At 40.3% G+C, this 25,618-nt stretch overlaps 1 protein-coding gene across 1 annotated transcript in view; it reads right to left on the reverse strand.

Annotated features, from left to right (window-relative positions):
• Positions 1–301: 301 nt before the first annotated feature.
• MFAP3L (microfibril associated protein 3 like) overlaps positions 302–25,618 on the reverse strand; it is a 30,653-nt gene continuing 5,336 nt past the window's right edge. The window contains exons 2-3 of the mRNA XM_060778714.2: positions 9,982–10,379; positions 302–7,120 (exon numbers count right to left, since the gene is read on the reverse strand). Of these exons, the coding sequence (XP_060634697.2) occupies positions 6,216–7,120; positions 9,982–10,264 (1,188 nt within the window). The 5' untranslated portion in view covers positions 10,265–10,379 and the 3' untranslated portion in view covers positions 302–6,215. The remainder of the gene's footprint in view (positions 7,121–9,981; positions 10,380–25,618) is intronic.

Consider the following 25,618-nt stretch of genomic DNA (forward strand, 5'->3'; position numbering starts at 1 on the left):
CTCATGTATTCCAAAGGCAAATAACAAGGGGGCCAGCATTACTATGCATTCCTCCATATGTTTATCTCATATTTATGAAGATTGTTACTTTGTGCATTTTATTTTGGTGTGCATCTACTGAGGCACCATGGGTCTTAAACTGGAGGCTCTGGCATCAGGGCTTAGTAGTCACCAGCCTGCCAGAAGAGGGTGAAATTGGCCTGCTTTGAAGACTTTGTTCACATATTTTTCAGGATCATATGAATCAATAAAAAAACAGACACCACAATTCCACCTGTGAGTAACACACATCTTCATCCAATCCTGTGCAAATTCTTTATTGAAACAGTGATCACATTATACAATAGAGGTTGGCAACAGATGCCCCCTCCCAATTCCCCAGCTGAATCCTTTCTCTTCAATTGTTGTCCTCACAATGACAATTGTTTGGAGAGATTAAAAAAGGAAGCACAGACAAATGAGACACAAAGAAGAAAATACCTTTCCTCTTATTTCTCTTCATTCTTCTATCTGGGCAATGACTCCAAAAGGAGACACATGCAAATGTTAGGATTCCCCTTGGTGGTTTCCACCTTAGGGACTTTCAGCACTACTTTTCGTATCAGTATCCTATATCATAACCAGTTCTCCACATTTGTGGGTCTGACTTTTGAAGATTTGATTAAAATGTTCTCTTCAGGAATCTTATGTCCTCTAGTGTGATTCAATGATTAATCCTACCAGAAGTCCTAGATATGCCTAGAGTGGAGTTCTTTCAGTGTTTTTAAAAAGTATTTTTATTTTCCTGCTTTCACAGGTGTTCTGCTCTCCTAATGTGGAGCTCTGAATGTAGTTTTTTTTTCTTCGCATTTCAAAATACTTTGTTTTGTAATGCAACTTTCTGTTAAAAGGTAAAGGTAAAGGTTGTCCCCTGACATTAAGATCAGTCGTGTCCGACTCTGGGGGTTGGTGCTCCTCTCCATTTCTACACCGAAGAGCCGGCGTTGCCTGTAGACACCTCCAAGGTCATGTGGCCAGCATGACTGCATGGAGTGCCATTACCTTCCCACCGGAATGGTAGGTATTGATTTACTCACATTTGCATTTTTTCGAACTGCTAGGTTGGCAGAAGCTGGGGCTAACAGCGGGAGCTCACCCCGCTCCCCAGATTCGAACCTGCGACCTTTCGGTCAACAAGCTCAGCAGCTCAGCGGCATAACCCACTATGCCACCACAGTGTATCTACTTGTAAATGAGTTACTTTTTGTATCTGGTCTGTATAACTGTTTGTAGGGGAGAGTATATTACTGTTTATTTCTCCACAGACAAACCAATTTTCTTGTTACTTTATTTTATATGAATGGAACACAATTTTATTAGGATGAGGTATGGCTTAAATTGGTAGAAAGGACATTGGTCCTTTTAACAATCAACACTGGATAGGTCAGGGTTGTAATTGCATCTTAGAATGAACCTTTTACTGGGAATCAAATCAGAAAAAATACTGCGATACTGATTCTAGGCCAGAAAATGAGTGGGAAAGGAAGTATCCTTGTGTATCCCTCCTCTTTCTTTCTATTTTTGTATGTCTGAAGTAGAAAATGGGTTGAAAGATGAAAAAAATGGGAGAGAGATGATTCAAAAGGGAACAGGATGCTGTTTCCACTGGGAAACTATTCAAGAGAGGAGCATATGAGTGATAGCAAGTCTCTCCACATGCTCAATTGCTTACTTCTTTCCCTTCAACCCTCTACAATACTCATAGTGTGCTCTTGGGTTGAAAGGTAATGGCTAGTTTTCCCAATAGGCCACTTAGAAGGGTGCAGCTAAGACCCTTTAGCTCAGACACAGTTGTCCATCAAGGCTATACAAAAGCTGAAGCATCAGGGTTTGTTTTTTTCAGCTACTTTAGCATAATCTGGAGTTTGTTTGTAAACTACATAGTCTTAACTTGTGTAATTCTTCAAATGAAGACACAGACATTACACTTTTGTGTAGCACAATATTCATGACTATTAGTGTTTCAAATGATGACATTTGCTTTAGTGCAAGCAGCTTCTTTGCAGAAATTCTAGTCTATGAACGTTGGTTAGCAGCTTGTAAATATTCTCTTGTCAGGAGACAGCTTAGTAACTAAGGGCAACTCTCTAAATTTAGGGTCTAAGAGTTAACACTTGTTCACATCTATTACATTTGCTTGAGATGTACTCCATGTGCTGCCAAATATTAAAAACATCAAGTAGAACATTGTAGTACAAACATTTTGAATGATTACCTAGAATGACAAAGCCATGAACTCTCTACAACTTTGAAGAAGAGATGGCTAATCACAAGGAAAGGCAAGTCACAATATCACCCCACAGAACTGCTTTTCCCACCTTAGTTCTCTAGATATTGCTCAACTGCAATTCCCAGCATTCCTCAACATTGGTTATGCTGGTGGACATCTGAGAGTTGCAGTTTAACAACTTCTGGAGGACTGTACAATTACACTTCTTCCTCATCTGGCACTAATTTGAGTCATATAAGTGAAGAATGAGTAAGACTCTTCAACAAATCAATTGCTGTTTCAAGATGTACATTCAGCATACATTGTAAATAAATCCACTTGTACCTGGGATTTCAGAGAATTAAAATGTTAACTAATCTGCACATCTGCTTGTCCAATTATTTTCTCCTCAAAAGGCAAAAGCAAGCCCCATGAACAGGCACAGTTCTTCCTTGGCTCTGAGCCCCAACATCTGAGAACCAATGTACATGTGGGGAAAGCAATAGTCTTGTGCAATCCGGGTAAACTGTGATCCATTTTGGTGTCCCAAATTTCGCTTGGGTGGTGTGTGTCCCAATCCATTTTTGGGAGCCTCCCAAATACGGGAAGACAAAAATCAATTTTTGGTCCGGGAAGCTAAAAAATTGTTATCTGGTCCATTATATGGGGGAGGGGGGGAGCCTTCCCAGGCTCCCCTTCCCATCATTTTAGGCATCGTTTGTCCTTATATCCTTCATTAAGACCTGGATTAAAAGCATCAGAGTTAAGATACCACTCTTTCTGCAATCCTTTCTCTTCTGTCTGTAGAAGAGACCGGGTCTAATGCTTAAAGCTGTTTCTACTCTAGAGGAGACAGGTGCTGCAGGCACATGTGATGCTCTCTTTGCACGCAGCTTTCCAAGGCATTTTAAGGAGGCTTCCCCACTTCCCAGGGAAGGAAGAGTGATTGACATAGACGTATCCTACCCTGGGCTTCCTTTAAAAAGTCATCTTTTCTATCTTGATTTGGAGATGCTGGAATGGTGCCTCCCCCCACCCCCCTCGTGCTTTTCCTTCTAGCAGTTGCCTCCTTTCTGTACTCCACTTGTAACCGAAGGCAGCCTGTTTTCGACAGCCACTGTTCTGTTGTGGCCAAAAATACAAAAACAAAAAAACATGGAGGGTGCGCCCTTGCCATTATGGCTATCTGAACAAACCGGACCAGCCGGATTAGCCGAAGAAAACTGACCAAATCAAATACATACACAAGTCTAGAAAGCAATGTTTGCACACTTGGGAGTTTTTCCTGTTGTGAAATAGCCTGCTATTCATCTTGAATGATTGGTACTTTGCATTTTTAGATTTGATTTAGTAATGGTTACAGCCTGAACATTGCCCATTTCATTGCAGTTTAGCCCCACACCTACATCACTTGCTGAGGATACCATTTCATGCCTTGATGAAGAGTTTGCTCATCCACCCAGTCATAGCTATTAATCTTTTAGTTGGTTTTAACACTCCTTTTTGTGTGAGCCTGATTTTCAGTTTATATAGTGTTGTATAAAACGGTTCATGAAGATCTACCTGCATGGGCATTTCTTTACATGGTTACATATGTGCCTCAGGTTTTGATTGTAAACCTTTCAGCATAGGAAATGGATGTACTCTGAGGTTTCTATGAGTCATTACCAGTGCATAGCAAATACTGAATGCAATAATACTTTCTAAAAATAAAAGTAAGGAAACAGTAGGAAAGGGCATCCAATGACTGTGATAGAGTCTTCTTCTTTGGAGGCTTTTAAATAGAGGCTGGATGGCCATCTGTCAGGGATGCTTTGAATGCAATTTTCCTGCTTCTTGGCAGGGGGTTGGACTGGATGGCCCACGAGGTTGATTCCAACTCTATGACTCTATGACTAGGGCTTGGGGAACTGCGTCCTTCCTCCTCCCACATGTTTTGGACTATTACCCAAGAATCCAGCAGTTAGAACTGTTAGTAGTTAAGCTGAAAGGAGGCTTCCAGTAGCTGAAGTTTAAAAAGTTTCCCAAGATTTCTTCAAGGGACATTTAAGAGTAATGCAAACATTATTTTCTGGGATCTTTTCATTTCTGTTTATGCAGAGCAGTTATTTCACTCTCACCTAGTTCAAAACCCACCTCCTCATGCTGCCTATAAATGCCAATACAAAGCCACATTTGTTGCCTTCACAGTGGTCTGATGGCTTCTATTCCATAAAACACATATAGGAAAATAATCCATTCCCTCTTCCCAATTATAAATGGTTAATTTCTGGACATATAATAACAAACAATAGAGTTGAATTCCTATCTCATTAAATGGGTGAGGTGGCAGATGCAAGAGCAGACAAGGAACCCATTCTTTTCTACAGTGTGGTGTAGTGGTTTGAGCACTGAACTTTTTTTCGGGTCAGGAGTGACTTGAGAAACTTTAAGTTGCTTCTGGTGTGAAGCAAAGTCAGAAGCAAAGCACTGAACTAGGATTATGGGAGACCGAGGTTCAAATACTCACTTGGACATTGAAACCTACTGGGCAAATCACCTTCTCAGCCTCAAAGAAAGGCAATGTCAAGCCATCCCCTTTGAACAAATCTTGTCAGGAAAACCCCACAAAAGTTTTGATAATTAGAATGAAAAGCAATGTTTTCAGGCTCAAGTTGGTGGTAAAGCAATAAGTTCCACCTGTGGATATTCTATCCTCTACACCAGAAATGCCTATTTTCCATTACATGTCTCATCAGAGCTGGCAGAGGATCAGGTAGATGACCTCCAGACTGCAGCAACCATTGAGATGCTGCTTTCAGACTGGAGGCAAATTGCCTTTTCACAGAAGTAGGCTGTGTGAACAAAACAAGGGGGAAAACAAAACAGACACTCTCCCCACCTCAGTGCTCTGAATACAAATATTTGGCCTCATTTTATCCCTCAATGACTGCTCAACACAGGTATCTCGCAAAGGCCTTACTTTGACTATGGAAGTGTTCCCTCTGGAACGATATTTCACAATCATGACAGAAGAGTTACATAAAAACTCCCCACAAAGGAATAGATAATTTAAAAAATGGGGAAACTGGGTTGTTGTAGGTTTTTTGGGCTGTATGGCCATGTTCTAGAGGCATTCTCTCCTGATATTTTGCCTGCATCTATGACAGGCATCCTCAGAGGTTGTGAGGTCTGCTGGAAACTAGAAAAAGATCTACCCGCATGTGCATTTCTTTCCCTGGTTACATGTGTGCCTGGTTTGATTGCAAACTTTTCAGCATAGGAAAGAGATGTACTTCTTACATAATAAAAACTGGATTGTTGTGGGTTTTCTGGGCTGTATGGCCATGTTCCAGAAGCATTCCCTCCTGACGTTTTGCCTGCATCTATGGCAAGCATTCTCAGAGGTTGTGAGGACCTCATGACCTCTGAGGATGCCTGCCATAGATGCAAGCAAAACATCAGGAGATAATGCTTCTAGAACATGGCAGTACAGCCCAAAAAACCTACAACAACCCAGTGATTCCGGCCATGAAAGCCTCCGACAATACAAAATGGGGAAACAGCATCTTTTCCCAGTTTACACAATAGGGCAATCCTTTAACCACAGAACCGATCAATTCTGAAATCAAGCATTTTTGGAACCAGAGCTTATAAGTCCCATCCTAAGCATGACACATGACTTCTAGTTACCCTCTGCAAGGAGGGCCGACGTAAATAATTATTTGAGGTAAACAGTATAGCTAAAAAACCAAAAGATCTTCTGAACCAAGAAAGAGCAATTAAATATTAGAGCAATATCAATTATTCTGTCAAACCTGCTGACTAAATTTAAAAGTTATATACATGAGGAAGTGCCAAGTAATCCAAACACATGCTTTTGCTGTGATGATCTTCAGGTAAGGCTTATTGGCAAAAAACCCCCCAAAAAATAACCCCCAAAGATTTTGAATATTTTCTTGGTATGCATAGATTTGCAGAGAACTTCTCATAAATGGCTTTCATAAAGAGTAGACATGTCCATGTCATTTTCCAGAGTGGCCACAGTAGGGCTGAGTTCACCAGAAGGCTCCGTGATTGGGTCAGAAGGCTCCAAGACTGGCTTAGAGGACTGTGCGGCTGGCTCTTGGTCAACTTCCTCCTCTTCCTCCTCCTCTTCTTTAATATCTAACTGTACACTGTCTTGTGACTGGTCATCGACACAGTCCCTTTTCATCAAGTGGTGAACAGACACCTTTATCGCAATCTTGAGGGGAGGTTCGTGCAGCGAGGAGGCATCTGAGTCAGCCGTAAGGGAGCCCCTGTGTTTTAGAGGATTGCGGATCATGTACATATCTTCAGTATCAGTGGTCTCCGTCTCCTGTCCTTCTGCCGACTGCCTGACGAAATTATGGCCCTGCTCTTCTAACCCCACCACCTCCATGATTTCTTCCATGATAGTCCTGCAGTTCATGATGAGAGGTGGCAGTGGAACACTCCTGGCAAGTTCTTCAATGTAGCGAGCAAACTCCATGGTCTTGAACTGGGTGACTTTGGCAAGCTCAAGGGTTTTTGCCGACGTGATGATTGGGATGCGTTTAGCAATCTCAAAAGCTTTTTGCAGTTTTTCTGCCCCTTCCGTCCGAAAGAATTCATTGATCGCTTTCTCAGTCTTTTTCAGATGGCTGCTCATCATGCAGAGCCTGGTAATGTTTAAGATCATCACAATGGTAAATGCTACAAGGCATACAATCATATAGTAGATTCCCATATCTCCAGAGGTGAAGACAACCCTTAGAGTCACTGTGTTGTTCACTTGGCCATATATATTAGAAGCAATACATGTATATTTTCCTCGATCCTCAAATGACACACTTGTAATATTTAATTGCCCATCATCAAGAATCCATTTCCCTATAGGAAAGAAGGCAGAAAGGATCAGTACAATATATTTGTTGGTTCAGATTGACATGGAAAATTACTTTCACAACTATGGATTACCTTTCCCACTTCCAGATGTAAAGTTGTTTTTATTTCCAAGGGAAAATATCTCACAAATTCATTCTGCCTGACTAAGGCCCCTTCCACATAGCTGAACAAAATCCTGTATTATCTGCTTTGAACTGGGATATATGGCAGTGTGGACTCAAGATAGCTCAGTTCAAGGCAGATATTGTGGGATTTTCTGCCTTGATATTCTGGGTTATATGGCTGTGTGGAAGGGTCCTGAGTGATACAACCTAGTGATAATTTTAAGCACACCTGACTGAAAGTGAATATTTCAGTTTAAAAAACATTGTATTACTACAAATAAATTTAAATAGCCATATCAATAAGCTAAATGTTAATCTGATTTTCTGAATTACAGGCATGTGGGAAAACACTGAAGCTGCAATTTAGCAAACAGGTTTCAGCTCACAATAGCAATAGGTTTATGTGTTTTTAACACTGTTTAGCAAAATATTTTAGTCTTGTTATTTCAAGGATGAGGTGAAAAATACAGAATTGGGGGAGGAGGGATGTTTAAATAATTTCTCCTAATTACCAAAACACTGGAAGATCACATAAATGTTGCCCTAACTCAACAATTTATCATCACAGGCCAGATACATTTTTTCAAAATATAGAAAGCTGATTAATACAAAGATAATAATAATAATAATAATAATAATAGTAATAATAATAGTAATAATACTTTATTTTGGTACTGAGCTAGATGTACTAACTCAGGTTAGTACATCTAGCTCAGTACGGACTTTTTTTTCATGCCGGAAGTGACTTGAGAAACTGCAAGTCACTTCTGGTGTGAGAGAATTGGCCATCTGCAGAGACGTTGCCCAGGGGGCACCCTGATGTTTTACCATCCTGTGGAGGCTTTTCTCATGTCCCTGCATGGGAAGCTGGAGCTGACAGACAGGAGCTCACCCTGTCTGGTGGATTCGAATTGCCGACCTTCATGTCAGCAGTTCAGGCGGTACATGGGTTTAACCCATTGCGCCACCGCAACTCCAGAACTGATGCCAACAGCTATCTGGGGTTTCCAGTGGTAGACTTTCCTAGCCCTGTCTGCAGGAATTGCAAGGTTGAAAAGTTACCTTTCGAAAGTAATGTATGTCCTTTCTGGTGTTTGAAAAGTAGTTTATCATTATTGGTTAAGAACATTGAAAAAAAATACCTTGTTGCATTAGCCTATAAGTCATTCATTAATTTTTATTATTTAAAAGAAACATTATGACTGATCATAAAATGGCAATAAAACATGCATTTTTAAATTAAAAAATCAAAGTACCTCTAAAAATACCTTAAATGTTAGTAGGACCATCTTGCTTCTCATGTTACTTCTGAAATGAAACACCACTATGTTTGTTCTATCAAAGAGAAGTTAACTATTTCTAAGTTGTTCTACTACTTGTAATGTGTTGCTTCTGTGCTGTATGCAAAACATGCCCTCTCTCTGCCAGGACTCTCTCAAATCCTTAATGCTAGAAATTCCACCATAAGAGAAGTACATGTAGAAAAAAAAAAAAAAACATTGCATGAGCAAATGGGGCAGTCTTACTCCCGCTGTGCTCTGGTTAGTAGGTGCTCACAGTGTTAAGTCATTAACACTGTTGGGACCGGGCTGTGGTGCAGCTATTTATTTATTTACGACATTTATATGCTGCCCTTCTCACCCTGAAGGGGACTCAGAGCGGTTTACAAGTCATATGTACATATAACATACTATATTATTAGCATAGTACTAATACATCATTCATAATATTATCATAATGTTGCTGGGTTAGTAGCCAGCTGCATTAAATCACTACTGACTGAGCGGTCATGAGTTCGAAGCCAGCCTGGGTTGGAGTGAGTTCCCGATCATTAATAGCCTAGCTTGCTGTTGACTCGAAAGACTGTTGCATCTGTCAAATAGGAAATTTAGGTACCACTTTATGTGGGGAGGTTAATTTAACTAATTTACACCATAAAACCTTCCAGCAGCATGTGTAAGAATGAGAAAGTACTCCATCAAGGAATCAGTGTCACAAGTGGACAGTGAAGCGGCAGCTCCTCCTGTGGCCAGAATAGAGCATACCCTCATGAAGCCGGAAAGCTGGAAGGTTAAATTGCCTCTGTGTCTGTCTATATATGTTGTATGTCTATTGGCATTGAATGTTTGCCCTGTATATGTGCATTGTAATCTACCCTGAGTGAGAAGGATGGAGTAGTAATATTGTAAATAATAAATAAATAAATAAATAACACCTTTCCATGCCTTTTCTCACCTTGCCTAGCAACTCATACAAGAGGTGCTGTGCTTGTGCATCGGCGCTGCAAATTACAGGTCTTTTGAACACTAGGACTCTGAGAAAGGCATTGGTATTATTCAAATCTTAGCAGAACCACTCAGAGTATAAAAGGCTGTACTGTGTGCTTCCCACGCAGCTTCTGAAATTCCATTTTCAGCAGTTCAGTTTGTTCCTTCCTTTCTAAGGCAAGAAAGTATTTACCCATTTTCTGTCTGAAGGCACAGTTAGCAGGGTAGAAAGGAATTACATAAAATAACATGCTGTTTGCCTACCAGCTACTTCTAGGAAGCACACAAACTAGACAGGAAAACAGCAGTTCTATCTGCCTGTTGCTCAACAGAAGCAGAAGCAATGATATGTTGCTTGACCTTGGAAGGCTGGTAGGCATTGAATGATTCACAAAAATAATGCACAAAATAAAGGGGGCTTGAGACATATACATAATTTACATATACTGGATGCAAAAATAGGAAAGAACAATACCTCTGTCTCCATCGTCCTTTACTAAACGGCCATTGGAGTTGTACCACTTGTACTCTGGTCCTGGCTGACCTTGAATGTTGCAGTTGATCAAGGCACTGAAGCCTTCTTTGACTATAACGTGATCGATTCTGGAGGTGACTACAGGCACAGATCCTATAAGCATGTCAGTGCGGTTTAAGGTGCTATTATTGACTTCTTCAGCAGTTGTTAAAACTGCTAGTAAGACAAAAAGGTGAATGGTAGTCCAGTAATACAAAAGGAGGTGGCTGTTGAACATGTTCATCTGCTTTCAATGTACTTCTGAATGGATCAAGAGCTTCGTAATGTCCCCTCCCCACAGAGCCGCTGGATACATCAACCTTGATCCATGGAGTTTCAAAAGCCAAGATAAAAGAACCCTACAAAATAAAAACAACTCAGTTTAGAAAACGAAGGGGAGGAATAGAGAAGCAGAGCATTAGTCTAGTAATTCCATTTAAAGCAATAATATCTCTCAATATTCTATTTTAGCTCATGCTAATAATATCACAGTGCCTGAATATATGTGTGCACATTTTCCCAATTGCTGAGCTGTCCAGCTTAATTTAATGCTAGAAAATACTGTTTTGTTTCAACTAATGTATTTATTGTAATTTAATAAATGCAGTAAATGATATATTCTGCATTACTCAATTTAAGTTGCCAAGTACTAGAGAACAGGTGACCCACCATGAACGAGCGGTGGGCTAGAATAGTAGCCCATGTTCTTGTTACATCTCGAATAGACTACTGCAACATGCTTTACATGGGGTTGCCTTTGAAGACTGTTCAGAAGTTCCAATTGGTCCATTGGGTAGCAGCCAGAATTCTCACTGGAGTGGGATACAACTCCTCTGTTATGCCAGCTCCACTTACTGCCAGTCCGCTACTGAGCACAATTCAAAGTGCTAGCTTTAGCCTATAAAGTCTTAAATGGTTCCGGCCCAGCTTACATGTCCAAATGTATCTCACTCTACAGGCATGTAGCCGGGGGGGGGGGGGGGGGGCTTGAGGGGCTTCCCCCCCCAAAAAAAATTCTCATGGTGGTCCGCGAGAAAGCCTTACTGGTACTTTATTTAAACTGTTATGTTTATTCATATCATGATGGGGGTATTGGGGTAATGATACAAAAGGTTTGCTAGGGTAGACCCTCTTTCACTCAGACTCAGCCCCCCCCCCCAAAATCAAACTCAGCTCCCCCCGAATCAAAATCCTGGCTACGGGCCTGTCCCTCTATGAACCATCTCATGGAGGCCCTGCTCTTGGTCTTATTATTTATTTATTTATTTATTTATTTTACTTATATACCGCTGTTCTCAGCCCGAAGGCGACTCACAGCGGTTCACAACAAATAAGAACAGCAAAAATTCAATGCTACAGTGTAAAAACAGTTAACAACCCAACATATTACATAATTAATAAACAATTACTACAATAACCATTCACTATTCACTACGTCCTTTGCAAGTGCAACTGGTGGGGGCAAGAGACAGGGCCTCCTCAGCAGTGGCCCCTCAGCTGTGGAACTACCGAAATTAGATAAGTGCGTTCCCTTTTGGTCTTCAGAAAGAAAATAAAGACATAAATGTGGGACCAAGCCTTTGGGCAATAAGCAATGAAAAAAAAACCCATACAGGATTATGTACAAGTGACTTTTGGAAAGGCCTCGGGCTTCAGCTTCTGGATTATGTGATTTTAATGTTTTTGACTATGTCTTAATGTCATGTTTAAATGCCTAGATGTTGTTGTTTCTCTATTTAATACAGTTCAGTTTAATTTATAGTGATGTGTTACAGTTCTTTTTATACTAGGTTTTTTATATGTTGTAAGGCATTGAATGTTTGCCGTGAACTTGTTGGACACCGCTTTGTGTCCCCCTGGGGGAGAAAAGAACTATACGAGTATAAGTGAAGTCAAAATAAAAAAAAAGCAAACATGAAATACATGGTTGCTGGAAAAGCTCTCATCACACATAACAAAACTACATGGACATAATACTAGGGAGTGGCGTGAGCTCCCGCTGTTAGCCCCTGTGGGGGAGAAAAGCTTCTGCGGGAAGGTAACGGCCTTCCATGAGGTCATGCTGATGACATGACCTTGGAGGTGTCTACAGAAAATGCTGGCTCTTCGGCTTAGAAATGAAGATGAGCACCAGAGTCTCAGAGTCGGACATGACTGGACTTAATGTCAGGGGAAAACCTTTACCTTTAATACCAGTAAATGTGATGTGTTCATCTCTGACTAGATGGTCTTCTACCATAAGGACTCACAAGGACTTTTAGACTGATGTCTTATCACTGAACTCCATCCCTTTAAACATTTCCTAAACCAGTTATGATATGTTATACTTCCCGTCTTCATTCCTGATTGACAACTCCCAGGATCCCTAATCTGCATAATCACTGTTGGCTTGGGATTCCAGAATTGTAGTCCGAAAAGAAACATGTCCAAGCTCAACTCATTATAGCACATTATGGGACTCTCTAGTACCCTCTTTTTTAATGTAATATTAATCTTTGTAACATTAAAGCAGCTTAAAAAGAATCCTTTCAACTCAAAAAAGCCAAACTACTGTAAAAAAAAGTTTCCTGATATCTAAGGTGTGTTTGTCTGTGTGTATGAATATGGATATATGGATATATTTCCTATTTTTTTAATTTTTGAAGACATGAAAATGTTTGAATGTATTGATGCATTGCACTGAGTTCAGAAGTTCACAGGCAATTTTCAGACTCATGTATGTCTCTTCATTAAAAGATCAGACAGTGAGAGACTACAAAGGGAGATCAATAACACTCTCTGATGGCTATGAATTGTCTGGCTTTTGTCAGTTTGTGTCATTCCTGCCTTGGAACATTTCATACGTTCCTGAAAAACCATTCTGCTCTTTATCAGATCTACACACATAGCTGCTCCTAGGAAGCTCACAATGAAGGCACCATACCAATTTTAAATTTTGAGAATGTGTTATCGCAAAAAGCTCTCTTTCATCATCACTGCTTTGTTTCCCTTAGCTCTCTCTCACACACACATTACAGCAAGGAAGAAAGGGCTTATTAGCAGGGAAGGTTTGATATGTAAGACAATCCTATACTTGTCTACGAAGGAAAGTGGGGCCCCTTTAGAACATTGGTTAAAAACCACCATCTGCAGGAAAGGCTGTTGACCGGAGGGTCAGCAGTTTGAAGCCATGAGTCAGGATAATCTCCCGTCAGTCCTAGCTTCTGTCTACCTACCTAGCAGTTTGAAAGCATGCAATGTGAGTCAATCAATAGGTACCGCCTTGGCAGGAAGGTAAAAAGGTGCCCCATGCAGACATTCCAGCAAAAAGATCGGAGATGTCTACGGAGAGCAGGCTCCTTCGGCATGGAAAATGGAACAAGAGCACCTCCCCATGGCCAGAAGTTGAGCATCACCTCCAGACACCGGAGAGGTAAAAGGGAAAGACCTTTACTTTATCTGTATAATGTATGTCATTGTTTCATTGAATGTTTGCCTTATAGGTATTGTAATCTGCTCTGAGACCCTCTGGGGAGAGAAAGCAGAATGTAAATAAAGTATATTATTATTATTATTTTATTATTATTTGATACATAACAAGATTCGTACACAGCAAACACAATCACTATGCTGGCTTTTGTATTTGATTACACGTTGGACACTTCACAAGTGTTTAGGACTGTGATGTATCGGCGAATAATGTGTGCAGATCTGAGTAGGGTGGCCTTTTGCAGCTGACAGACGGTAATTTTGTCAGTGCCGATCATTTTCAAGTGCAGACCAAGGTCTTTAGGCACTGTACCCAGTGTGCTGATCACCACTGGGATCACATTTACTACCTTGTGCCAGAGTCTTTGCAGTTCAGTCTTTAAATCCTCATATTATGTAAGCTTTTCCAGTTGCTTCTTGTCAATCCTGCTGTTTCCTGGATGATATTATTATTATTATTAAACTCCATTTGTATTCAGTGGAATTTAACAGTGCAATCTTAATCCACCAAGAGAGTGAGGGCTATCTGAGTGGATCCTAGGCTAGCTGAAGGTCTGCCAGATCCAAACTCTCTCAACTTAGTATTGTCAGAAATTAATGAGGACCGATTTATTCCCAGGGTTCATTTTGGACAGCAAAGCAGCTGTATTCTGCATTGGGAAGGCTTGGATCAGGAATACCTTGGGTCCTGGCACATTTTTTTTCTTTCTTCACTTTTTTTTTGGGGGGGGGGGGATTTTCTACTGATTGATCCCAGCTAGCAAAACAGTAGTTCTGGTCAATCCCTTTGCAGGCCAATCTGTGAGGTCTGCTGGCAGAAAGGGATCATACCAGTATAATGAGAGTTCTGCCAGAACAATGATTTCTGTCTATTCCCGACCCCATACAATCAGCAGTGTTGTTTATTTATTCCACAGCATATTCACTGTTCTGGCCCAAGGCTTCAGATCTACATATTGTGCACTGGTGGATCTCCCTGTACTGAATAGATAAGTAAGTACTATAGATAAAGCATTCTGCTATGTAACCCCAATCTTTCTTTGAGATCATTGAACATCATGGGTTGCAATTTATATAATGACGACAGAATGTACTGAAGGTCAAGTCATTACAGGAAATTAGTGAGAATATTTAAAACAAAGCTAGACTTATAACATAGCTACATATGTTATGTAAAGGTGCCAGCCACATGACCTTGGAGGTGTCTACAGACAATGCTGGCTCTTCGGCTTAGAAATGGAGATGAGCACCACCCCCCAGAGTTGGAAACGAGTAGACTTAATGTCAAGAGGAAACCTTTACTTTATGTTTTTTTCCCCTCTGGAGCAGTTGGCAATACAACATTATAGTATTTCCAAAGGGTTTGGTTTGTGATGCTTCTCACTAAAGACATATTGGAGCTAGAGGCACCTAAAAAATACACTGAAGTACTATAGCTATGTATAACATGCAGTATAGCTCCCAAAATTCTCAGTCACCATTTCTGAGTTTATTATATTCAGCACTCCTTTCAGATACAGCACTAATATGGAGATGGAATGACACAATCCTCATTTATTTCATCCTTTCACAGATGCCAGTAATTTCAGTGACATAACGGGTGTTTATATAACCAGGATCTACTAACTGATGAGTTTCAACTATGAGTGAAATTAGCCAAGCTATTTTTGTTTTATCCTTTATGCAGTGGGTACAGATGCTGATTGTATAACATACAAGGCAACATTACAAATCAGGAGATGAGTTATCTGAGAAGATGTCACTTTAGTATGTAGAGTAGAGAGATATCATCCCTCAATTAAGGAAAGGCTCTATGACACTTTACCAAGATAACAATACTTAAAACACAGCAGTATATTAGTGAAATCAAACATCATTAATACGAGGTAAGCAGTCACAGTATGAAAACAAACGGGTTCAAATGGAAGCAGTCAGTTCTCTACATATCGTGGTCCTAAGCAGTTAATGCTTAAGACAATACCTTTCTGGATGGGAATTAAAAAGGTAAAGGTTTCCCCTTGATATTAAGTCTAGTTGTGTCCAACTCTGGGGGGTGGTGCTCATCTCCATTTCTAAGCCAAAGAGCCGGCGTCGTCCGTAGACACCTCCAAGGTCATGTGGCCAGCATGACTGCATGGAGCACCGTTACCTTCCTACCAGAGCTGTACCTATTGATCTAGGTTGGCAGAAGCTGGAGGTAACGGCGAGATCTAACCCCGCTCCCCAGATTTGAACCACCAACTTTCTCAGCAAGTTTAGGAACTCAGCAGTTTAACCCGCTGTGCCACCGGGGAATTAAGAACCTTGAGTCTGCAGACCTCAACTTTAATCACTATACTACCAGGAACAAACAGTTTTGTTGGAGTTTATAAGCTAATCAGGGTCCAGTGGTATTTCACCAAGTATCAGGCATCTTTAGATGGAACTAGAAAACAATCCTGCCTGAAACTTGAGGAAATTTTGGGGTGCTTCAATATAGTGATGCAGTTTGAAGCACTTTAGCTGCCGTGGCTATTCGATCATAGGAGTTGTACCCACTCTTTAGCAGACAAGGCTGAAAGTTCTTGTAAAGAGCTGGTATTCTATAGTATTGAGCTATTGCAGTTCAAGTGGTAGAGATACACCCTTGGTCCATTAGGGCATTATTATGAGTTCATAATAATTATTATGAGTTCACAATAATAGGCTAATTGGACCAATGTATGACTCAGTATAAGACAGCTTCCTGCATTCCTTATATTTGACATAACATCTGAATTGGCTCAAAGGCTGGATCTCCACCGCCATATAATCCAGAATCTGATACCATATTATCTGCTTTGAACTGGATTATATGAGTCTCCGCTGCCATATAGTCTAGTTATAAACATATAATCTGGAATCAAATACTGGATTATATGGCAGTGTAGAAAGAGTCTGAGGCTTCAACAGGTGAAAAAAAATCAACATTTCCCAGTAGATACTTCTATTGAATAAAATGGTTTAATTGATATTGTGCATTAAATGTTATGATTTTGAAAGGATTTTAGTCCAATTGTAAGATCTAGCCTAAGAAAATACAGTGTTCCTGCAGTGCAGTTTGCTTTTCATAATTTATTTTGATTAATGCCTCTTTTTTAAGTTCATGTGGCTCTTTGCTCAGTTGATTGTGATTGTCTTTTATGAGGCTCCTGCAAGGATTAGGAATATTACAGCTACATAAATCATCTGGAATTATTTATCAGACATATTTATTTGGTAAGACAGGCAAGCCATGCTCCATGGCTTAGTACACAAAGCTATAATTCCAGAAACAGCTGTACCACTTTATTAGATATTTGTTCAACTCATTACACGAATGCCCATCACTAGAGAGAGAATGAGAAGAATTAAGCTGGAGGGCTGACAAATATAAATCTGGCCTTATTAACCCAGATTTTCCTATTGCAGACAGTACCCGTGTTAGAAACATCTGACTTACAAACAACTCATAGTTACAAATGGGGGTAAGACAACAGGAAGACAGAGAAATTTCCTCAGAAGGGAAATTCACTTCTGGAAGAGTTTTATCATGAGGAAAAGATGTCTCCACTGAACCTTTCTTCACCAATCCTTGTTTCCACAACAAGCCAAAATTTTCAAAATATAATTATCACAGGGACAGGAAATGAGGTTAAATCTTCTCAATAGGGACACAGACAGCAAAACAAACAAACAATCAAACAAAAACAACAACAAACAAAAAACCCAAACAAAAACACCACTTAAATCTCTCCCATGGTATCCAAAGTAAAAAAAAACCACATATTTTTTTGGCTAGAGTTACACTAAAAATACATGTTCTGACTTATATACAAATTCAACTTAAGAACAAACCTACAGAACTGATCTTGTTGGTAACTTGGGACATACTGTACTTGGTGTTTTCCTACTGTTTCCTACCTCCAACACATGTTTTCAATGTATCCTATGAATTAGGCATCAGTTAAGGACTTGAACAGGAAAAAATGCAATTCTGTTTTCCTAATTTCTTTTATAATAAATAAATTTGGGAGAAAGGTACACTTACCCAGGCCTCGAGCCCTAGGAAAAAGAGAAAGGGCTTTGACTGGGCTGTAAACCCCGTACAATGAGGTAATAATGAAGGCTCCATTACTGTAGAGAAGCGGTTCCCAACCTGTGATCCGTGGACCACCAGTGGTCCGCAAGAACTAAATTATGGTCCGCGGCCTTTCCTATTTCATTCTTTTTTTTTCATTCTTATAAAAACAGAGGCAAGGAGAATTACTATTAGCCCAGTTTTGAAACAGTACAAACTGTGTAAGGAGTTACTAAATATAATATACACAAAGCAATACTGGCAATGGTTACAAAATAATAATCAGTACACCAAAAAGAATCTGTGACTGCATTTGGAATGAAGAAGGCAGAATCAGTTAGTGAGTCAAATTAATGGTCTTTGAAACAGTACTCAAATACTCAGGCCAAGATTCTGTTCATTGTGAAGTATGAGATTTTGCAAGAATAATTATGCAGCAGTACTGGATTTTGCTATTGTACAATCATGGCTGTATATTTTCAGCTTCTTGCTCCTGCTATGGATTGCACATATGGAGCACCCACCAGCAGTCCTAGGATTGCAAAATCATTTATGCTAGTGTCAGCCTTACATAACCCTCGACTGAATGCTACCCTTGTGCAACCTCTGTGAATGTACAACCCCTTGCATAACATCATTTATGCTGTATAAAGTCACAAGATTCTAGTTCCAAGTTCTGTCAGGATGAAAGCTACCTTTCCTAAACTGGTTCCTTCCGCATGTATTGGACTTCCAGAATCCTCAGTATCCTGAGTCAAGTTGTCAATGGTTTTGGTGGTTCATGGGAACTGAACATTAATTGCATCATTTTAGGGAATGCTAATGAGCCCCATGTACTGTAGGCTATATTCCAGAAACAGACACTGGCAATACCATTTGAGTATTCCTTGCCTAAGGAAACTATGAAATTCAATGGGTTGCTTTCAGCACATGCACAAACACACACACACCTTTCTCATTTGCAGTAATTCACCTGTTCTATATCCAAAGTCGAAGCAATGGTATTCCCCATAGTAACCTATGGATGTGAGAGCTGGACAATAAGTAAGGCTGAGCGAAGGAAGATAGATGCTTTTGAACTGTGGTGACGGAGGAATATTCTGAGAGTGCCTTGAACTGCAAGAAGATCCAACCAGTCCATACTTCAGGAAATAAAGCCCAACTGCTCATTGAAGGGAAGGATATTGGAGACAAAGTTAAGTACTTTGGCCACATCATGAGAAGAAAGGAAAGTTTAGAGAAGACAATTATGCTGGTGAAATTGAAGGAAAAAGGAAGAGGGGCCAACCAAGGGCAAAATGGATGGATGGTATCCTTGAAGTGACTGGCTTGATTCTGAAGGAGCTGGGAGTAGTGACGGCTGACAGGGAGCTCTGGCATGGGCTGGTCCATGAGGTCACAAAGAGTCAGAAGCGACTGAATGAATAGACAACAACAGCATATCCAAAGCCAAAGAGTCAAAATATATAGCTGGATCTAACTACAGAAGGGTGGGTTTTCATGTGACCTATCTGCTTCATACACCCCTTGTTTTTTCCCACTGAACTCCCCTCCTCTCAAATTTTTATTATCAAAATGTATGTATGGGCCATATAGAAAAACTGCTGTCCCTTGAAGTTTCCATACATCATGGAAACTGTATATGGAGAAAAAAATGGCAATTTTGGAAGGTACATGGTTGGCATCTGGTTCCTGGAGGGCAAAAGTATCCTCTATATTTTTCCAAGATGTCCATCCATGAGCATAGGGAATTCACACATTAGACTGAATGTGTGTTTACTAGCCTGGAACCATTTTTAGCCGTTCCCTTAGGCCAATCCAACTTTTTCGGTTTGATCCGGTAACCATAATGGCAAGAGCCCGGCCTTCATGGATACCCATCTGAAAAGGGACCACGTGGCAGCCGATCATGGCTCCTCCTCCCCTATTTGGCATTACAATTGAATCTTTTTTATTTCCTTTATTTTTCTGATTATTTTTATTTAGTGGGACTGACTGGGAGTTGGGGACCTGAGAGAAGGTGGGTGGGGTGCGTGCACATTTGGGGGCTTGGAGAGTCACCCTTTTAGCTTCTTTTTCTCCTTCCCTTCCTCTCCTCTCCTTCTAAAATACATCTAAAATATAATAATCATTATTAATAGTAGTAATACCAGCAAACAAAAAGTCTACCTCTCCTCTAGAGTAGAAAGCAGAAACAACTTTAAGGAAGCAAAACTCCAAGCGAAAAGAAGATTGTAGGCAAGAGAGTGGATTTTTAAGGTAGTCCAGTGAGGATAACTCCACTGAGCTCCAGGTCATCGCTCTTCCTTCCTTGGGCTTCCTTAAAATGCCTTAGAGAGCTGTGTGGCATGCTGCTGGTGCTGGGAGAGAAAGCACATGTGCCTGCCTCTCCTCTAGAGTAGAAACAGCTTTAAGAAGCATTAAATCCAGTCTCCTTTTTACAAACAGAAGGGACAGGATCCAGAAGGAGTGTATCCTAACTCTAATGCTTTTTGAAATAGAGTATTAATGAAGGTATGAAAGGGGAGCCTGTAGGAGCCCCCCCCCCCCCATAATGGGCTGGATAGGGTGCTTTCTTAACCCCGTTGCTGATACCCAGACTCCCTTGAAGAGAAGAGAAGAAAGGCTCCCAGGGGAAAGTTCCCCATTACCACCAATGGGCTGAAAAGAACTGCTTTTTTGGGATAAGAAATCAAAACGCCCACTCGGCAGCACACTCACAATTATGATTCATAACTGTAGCAAAATTACAGATAGGTACGCAAAAGCGAATATGGGAAGCTTCTGGTATTCAGCAAGCAGAAACGAATAGCAATTCACCTGAAATGCACAACCCTAGTGTTTACACTGGATGTATGCTTGCTCGGTTGTAGTAAAAATATCTCTTTTCAGCTGTGCACATTTTCTAAATGTGATGGGTGACACATTTTCCTTCATTCTCCTCTCACTTCCTACATTGGCAAAGAAAACCTGCAGCAATGCTACAACCATATTCATCTGAATTTGAGCACAGAACTTTAGAAGGTCATATTAGAAGATAAAGTATAACAAAGCAACGCTAATGTGCATATGGCTATATAGGGATGTTTTCATTGTCAATGTAATTTTGAGTGACATGCAGGAATGGGTGTGCGTTAGAAAAACACTACACAAAAGGTTAATGCAGTTATGTACAGGCATACTTCATTGGTTAGATTCCAGCCCACCATCATAAAGTGAATACTGCCTTAAAGCAAACTGCAGACTTTTCTTCTGACTTGCCAGGGTATATAAACCAGGCATGGGCAAACTTCGCCCTCCAGGTGTTTTGGACTTTAACTCCAAAACACCTAGAGTTGAAGTCCAAAACACCTGAAAGGCCGAAGATGGCCCATGTCTCATATATCCTTATAAACACACTTATTTTCATTCACTGGAGCAAATTTGGCACAAATACCTGATATGCCCAAATTTGAATACTGGTGGGGTGGGGGTTGTAGTTGCTGGAATTTAATGGCCACCTACAATCAAAGAGCATTCTGAACACCAATGATGGAACTGAACCAATCTTGGCACACAGAACTCCCATGAGTTTGGTGGACATTGACTTTGAGTTTTGGAGTTGTATGTAGTTCACCTACATTCAGAGAGCACTGTGGACTCAAACAATGATAGATCTGGACCAACCTTAGCACAAATTTTCAATATGCACAAATGTGAAATCTGGTGAAGTTTGGGGAAAATAGACCTTGACATTTGGGAGTTGAAGTTGCTGGGATTTGTAGTTCACCTACAATCAAAGAACATTCCGAACCCCACCAATGATAGAATTGGGCCAAACTTCCTACGCAGAACTCCCATGAGCAACAGAAAATACTGTTTTCTGATGATCTTTGGCAACCCCTTTGACATCCCCTCCACGACCCTCCCCAGGGGTCCAGACCACCAGGTTGAGAAACGCTGCCATAGTGCTTTATCAGTGTTCACATTTACAACATTACATTCCTTCTGGTAATGCTATTTTCTAGTTTTATTCACTAAATTTAAAAGTGTTTAACTCCCCCAACCCTCCAAAAAAAGAACTGGTCTAAAACTGGGGATATAAATACTAAATTATTTGATTATTTAACATGCACGAACAAACAGCACAGCCTCTTTCATCGAAGTGCTAAATGGTCTAGGAGAATTCCAGAGCTTTGAGACAATACAACCATTGTACAGTGACAAACTTTAATCCAGTGCCCAAACAGTGGCTATTACACTGTAAACAGAACACTTCTCAGCTCTTTTCTGAACAGTGTTTATACTCAAGTGGCTACAATGGCTTCTTTTCGAGCACAGTTTAATCTGTTTTGAATCTGAACAAAGTCACAGCTGGGGCTAGTATATTTTATGAAAGCAAACTCAATAGGGTTTATAGACACCCCCCCTGGGGTTTTTCTCGACCTTGTGCTGGTTAGTAATTTATCAAATTTCTACCTGGCTAACGGTTGGGCAGTTTGCAATAATTGAAATGCAAAATATTCAATCCAATAACAACCAAACAATGAGATGACCAATGTCAATCTATTGCCTATCAACTGCCGCACTGTTGAAAGCCTTCATGGCCAGAATCACTGGGTTGTGGTAGGTTTTTCGGGCTATATGGTCATGTTCTGGAAGCATTCTTTCCTGATGTTTCACCTGCCTCTATGGCAGGCATCCTCAGAGGTTGTGAGGTCACCTCTGAGGATGCCTGCCATAGATGCAGGTGAAATGTCAGGAGAGACTGACATTTATATGTCATATAATTGTCATATAATCCAGGAGAGACTGCTTCTAGAACATGGCCATATAGCCCGAAAAACCTACAACAACCCAACTGCTGCACTTTTCTTAGTAATGTATTTTTCATGCCCCTACTACACTGTCATATAATTCAGATTATCACAACAGATAATCCATATTATCATCTTTGAACTGGATTATATGAATCTATACTGCCATATAATCCAGTTCAGAGCAAATAATCTCGATTTTATAGAAGGGGCCTCAATTGCACTTTTAGTTTACTGTAATCTCATATTGCTTGGCTGCCTTCAAACCCATTTTTTCTAGGGAGGGAGGATAGAAATAGAAAAAATTAAAAAGCCAACAATAAAATGAATAATAATAGTAACAAATGAAAGATTAAATGCCTGCTGAAAGGAAGGTCTCAACTGCTTTGAATCGCCCAAGGGCTGAGAAAAGCGGTATATAAATGAAGTAAATAATAATAATAATAATAACCTGAGAACCCTTCCTCTCCCCCCTCCTCCTCCTCCTGCCTTTTTCACTTATTAGGAATGGAGAAAAGAGTTGGGGAGAGTTCCTTTAATTGAAGGGGAAATGCTGGAGAAAAAAAGGAAGTCGGATAAGAGCATCAGATAAGACGGAATGTCAGATAAGCGAAAGTTGGATAAGCGAGACTCTATTGTATTATTGTTGCACTCCAGACCAAGAAAAACCCTCTGACTTTAAACACCACACAGTCAAGTAGGAAAACAATCCCTTTATTGAAGATAATTAAAAAGCAGTAAAGTAAAAAGCACTTTCAAGAAAGAGGTAAATCCAATTAGATACGAAGATAAGCCGGAACAAAGTAGTCCAGGGTAATAATCCATCAAAATCCATGAAAAAAGGCAAAAACTTCTCTAGTAAAATCCAAGAAACTAGGAAACATGAATCCAAGGCATTAATATAAAATCATAGAATCCAAGAATCAAAACCATGAAACAAAGGCACTTAAGCATGAATCTTTCCAAGCAAAGCTTCCAAGAAACAAAGACGAGAATTTGACTTGATGCCAAACTATGCTACATCTGACTACATATCCTGTACTTGGGACTTTTATCTCCTCATTAAGGTGTGTCCCAAGCACTCAGAAATTGGTTTCGCTTTAGCTTTGAGTCTCTTATCTTTCTCTCTCTGAGCCTGGCAGAATGCCGAAGCCACTGTTCGACTCTTCTGTTTTGACTACTCTCCTCCCATCTATCTATTTGCTCATGAATTTCTGCAGCTGGGCCAGGTGCTGAGCTGTTTTCAAGCTCCAAATCATGGGAATTCTCTGGTAGCAATTCAGGGAGCACACCATCATCGTGACACCCTTCAGGGACATTCTCATGAGGAAGTACACTTGGAACAGGGATCTCCTGGTCATTTTCTGCATCAATATCATTGATCAACCATTGCCATCTTGAAACTCATTGTCATCATTCCCCACATCGAAAGCACCCTGATCCTTAAACACAATCACAGGCTGAGCTCCAACAATTATATGTATCTACACTGCCATATAATCCAGTTCAAACCAGATAATCTTGATTTTACATGGCAGTGTAGCTCTAGCCTGTGATTACAGGCGGTCCCTGAGTTACAAACATTCAATTTACATATGAATCTTAATTTCACACAGTGGTTGTGGTGACCGGAAGTGAGAGGAAAATTTTCCCCTAGGAAGGGAAATTCACTTCTGAAAGAGTTATCATGGGGAAAAGGTGTCTCCACTAAAGTTTTACCATCAATCCTTGTTTACACAGCAAGCCAGAATTTTCAAAATCCAATTGTCACAGGGACAGAAAGTGAAGCGATATCTCCTGAACAGGGGAATAGTCAGCAAAAGAAATGTTATCTTCACCTTCAAGGGTATAATAATGCACAATGACATTCTAGAATTTGCTGTGAATTCATACCTATGAACCAATTTCCTAAGAGGAAAGACATGGACTATCAACTACTTTCTTTCTTTTTCTTACAGGCTAACTGCATATTTATCTGATGCTCCCAAAAGCCACTGAAACTGGATTATACTGTAACTGCAATTTCAGGAATCCTGAATTCTCCACCAAAATGCCTACCCTTCATGTTGGTCAAGGGATTTAGAAGTTACAGTCTGAAAATATAACTTTCTTAAACTCTGTGCAGTCAAAACAGACTTAGGAAAGGACATAGTGAACTACTTTATCTGAACTCAGACAGCCTGTTAAATTTAGTATAATCTATAACTATTGCAATCTTTCAGGAAAAGGTTTCATCCAATTCTGGCTGTATGTGTTGGAATTTGAATCTAGGACATTGTGAATGCATGTCATGTGTTCTATCACCCATAAATAGCCCAGACTGGAGGAAGATGGGCTGATTGGAGAGGTTTTTGTGCACTGGTTGTGCTTGAAATAGTTTCACAAGGTCTTTGGTCTGGCTATCATTGCAATCAATGGGGGGGGGATTTGATAAACTTTCACCTATTTGGAAAACAGATAACGTATTTGTGAAATGATAATGAGAGATATGCCCTTGAAGAGTGACAGCAGATCAAAATCTGGTTGAGTTTCCTGCTTTAAAAAAATATATCAAAAGCTGCATTTCATTCATAGCATCATAGAATTCATAGTTAATTCAAACACACCTGTCTTCCATCACCTTATCTATCCCCCCCCCCCCCCACACACTTTTTGGTTGCTTAGCTCCAAGAAGTTGGACCAAATGGAGCCAGAAAAGAGAAGGTAGTTTTCTTTCCTTTCTTCACACATCACAGTGGGTTAAACCCTTGTGCCATCAGGACTGAAGACCAACAGGTCACAAGTTCTAATCCGGGGAGAGTGTGGATGAGCTCCCTCTGTCAGCTCCAGCTCCCCATACAGGGACATGAGAGAAGCCTTCACAAGGATGGTAAAATATCAAACATCTTGGCATCCCCTGGGCAATGTCCTTGCAGACGGCCAATTCTCTCACACCAGAAGCGATTTGCAGTTTCTCAAGTCGCTCCTGACATGGAAAAAAACCCCAAACACTCCTTTCTTTCTCTCATTCTGTTCTTCACCCCACGTGCTGACAGATCTATGCAGTGCATTTGGAAAGATGGACATACTGACTTTACTTCTAGATAGATTACTTTTAGTGTGTGAGGGTATGCATCTGTGGATGAATCTATCGGAGTGTATGTGCATGTGTGCATCTATCTATTTGTTATTGCTGTTGTTATTCTAATTATTATTATGTTTGTTTACACCCCACCTTTTCTCTCCACAAAGAGACTCAATCTGTTTTGGCTCAATT

The sequence above is a fragment of the Anolis sagrei genome, chromosome 5 (assembly GCF_037176765.1).
Source record: "Anolis sagrei isolate rAnoSag1 chromosome 5, rAnoSag1.mat, whole genome shotgun sequence".
Taxonomy (NCBI): domain Eukaryota; kingdom Metazoa; phylum Chordata; class Lepidosauria; order Squamata; family Dactyloidae; genus Anolis; species Anolis sagrei.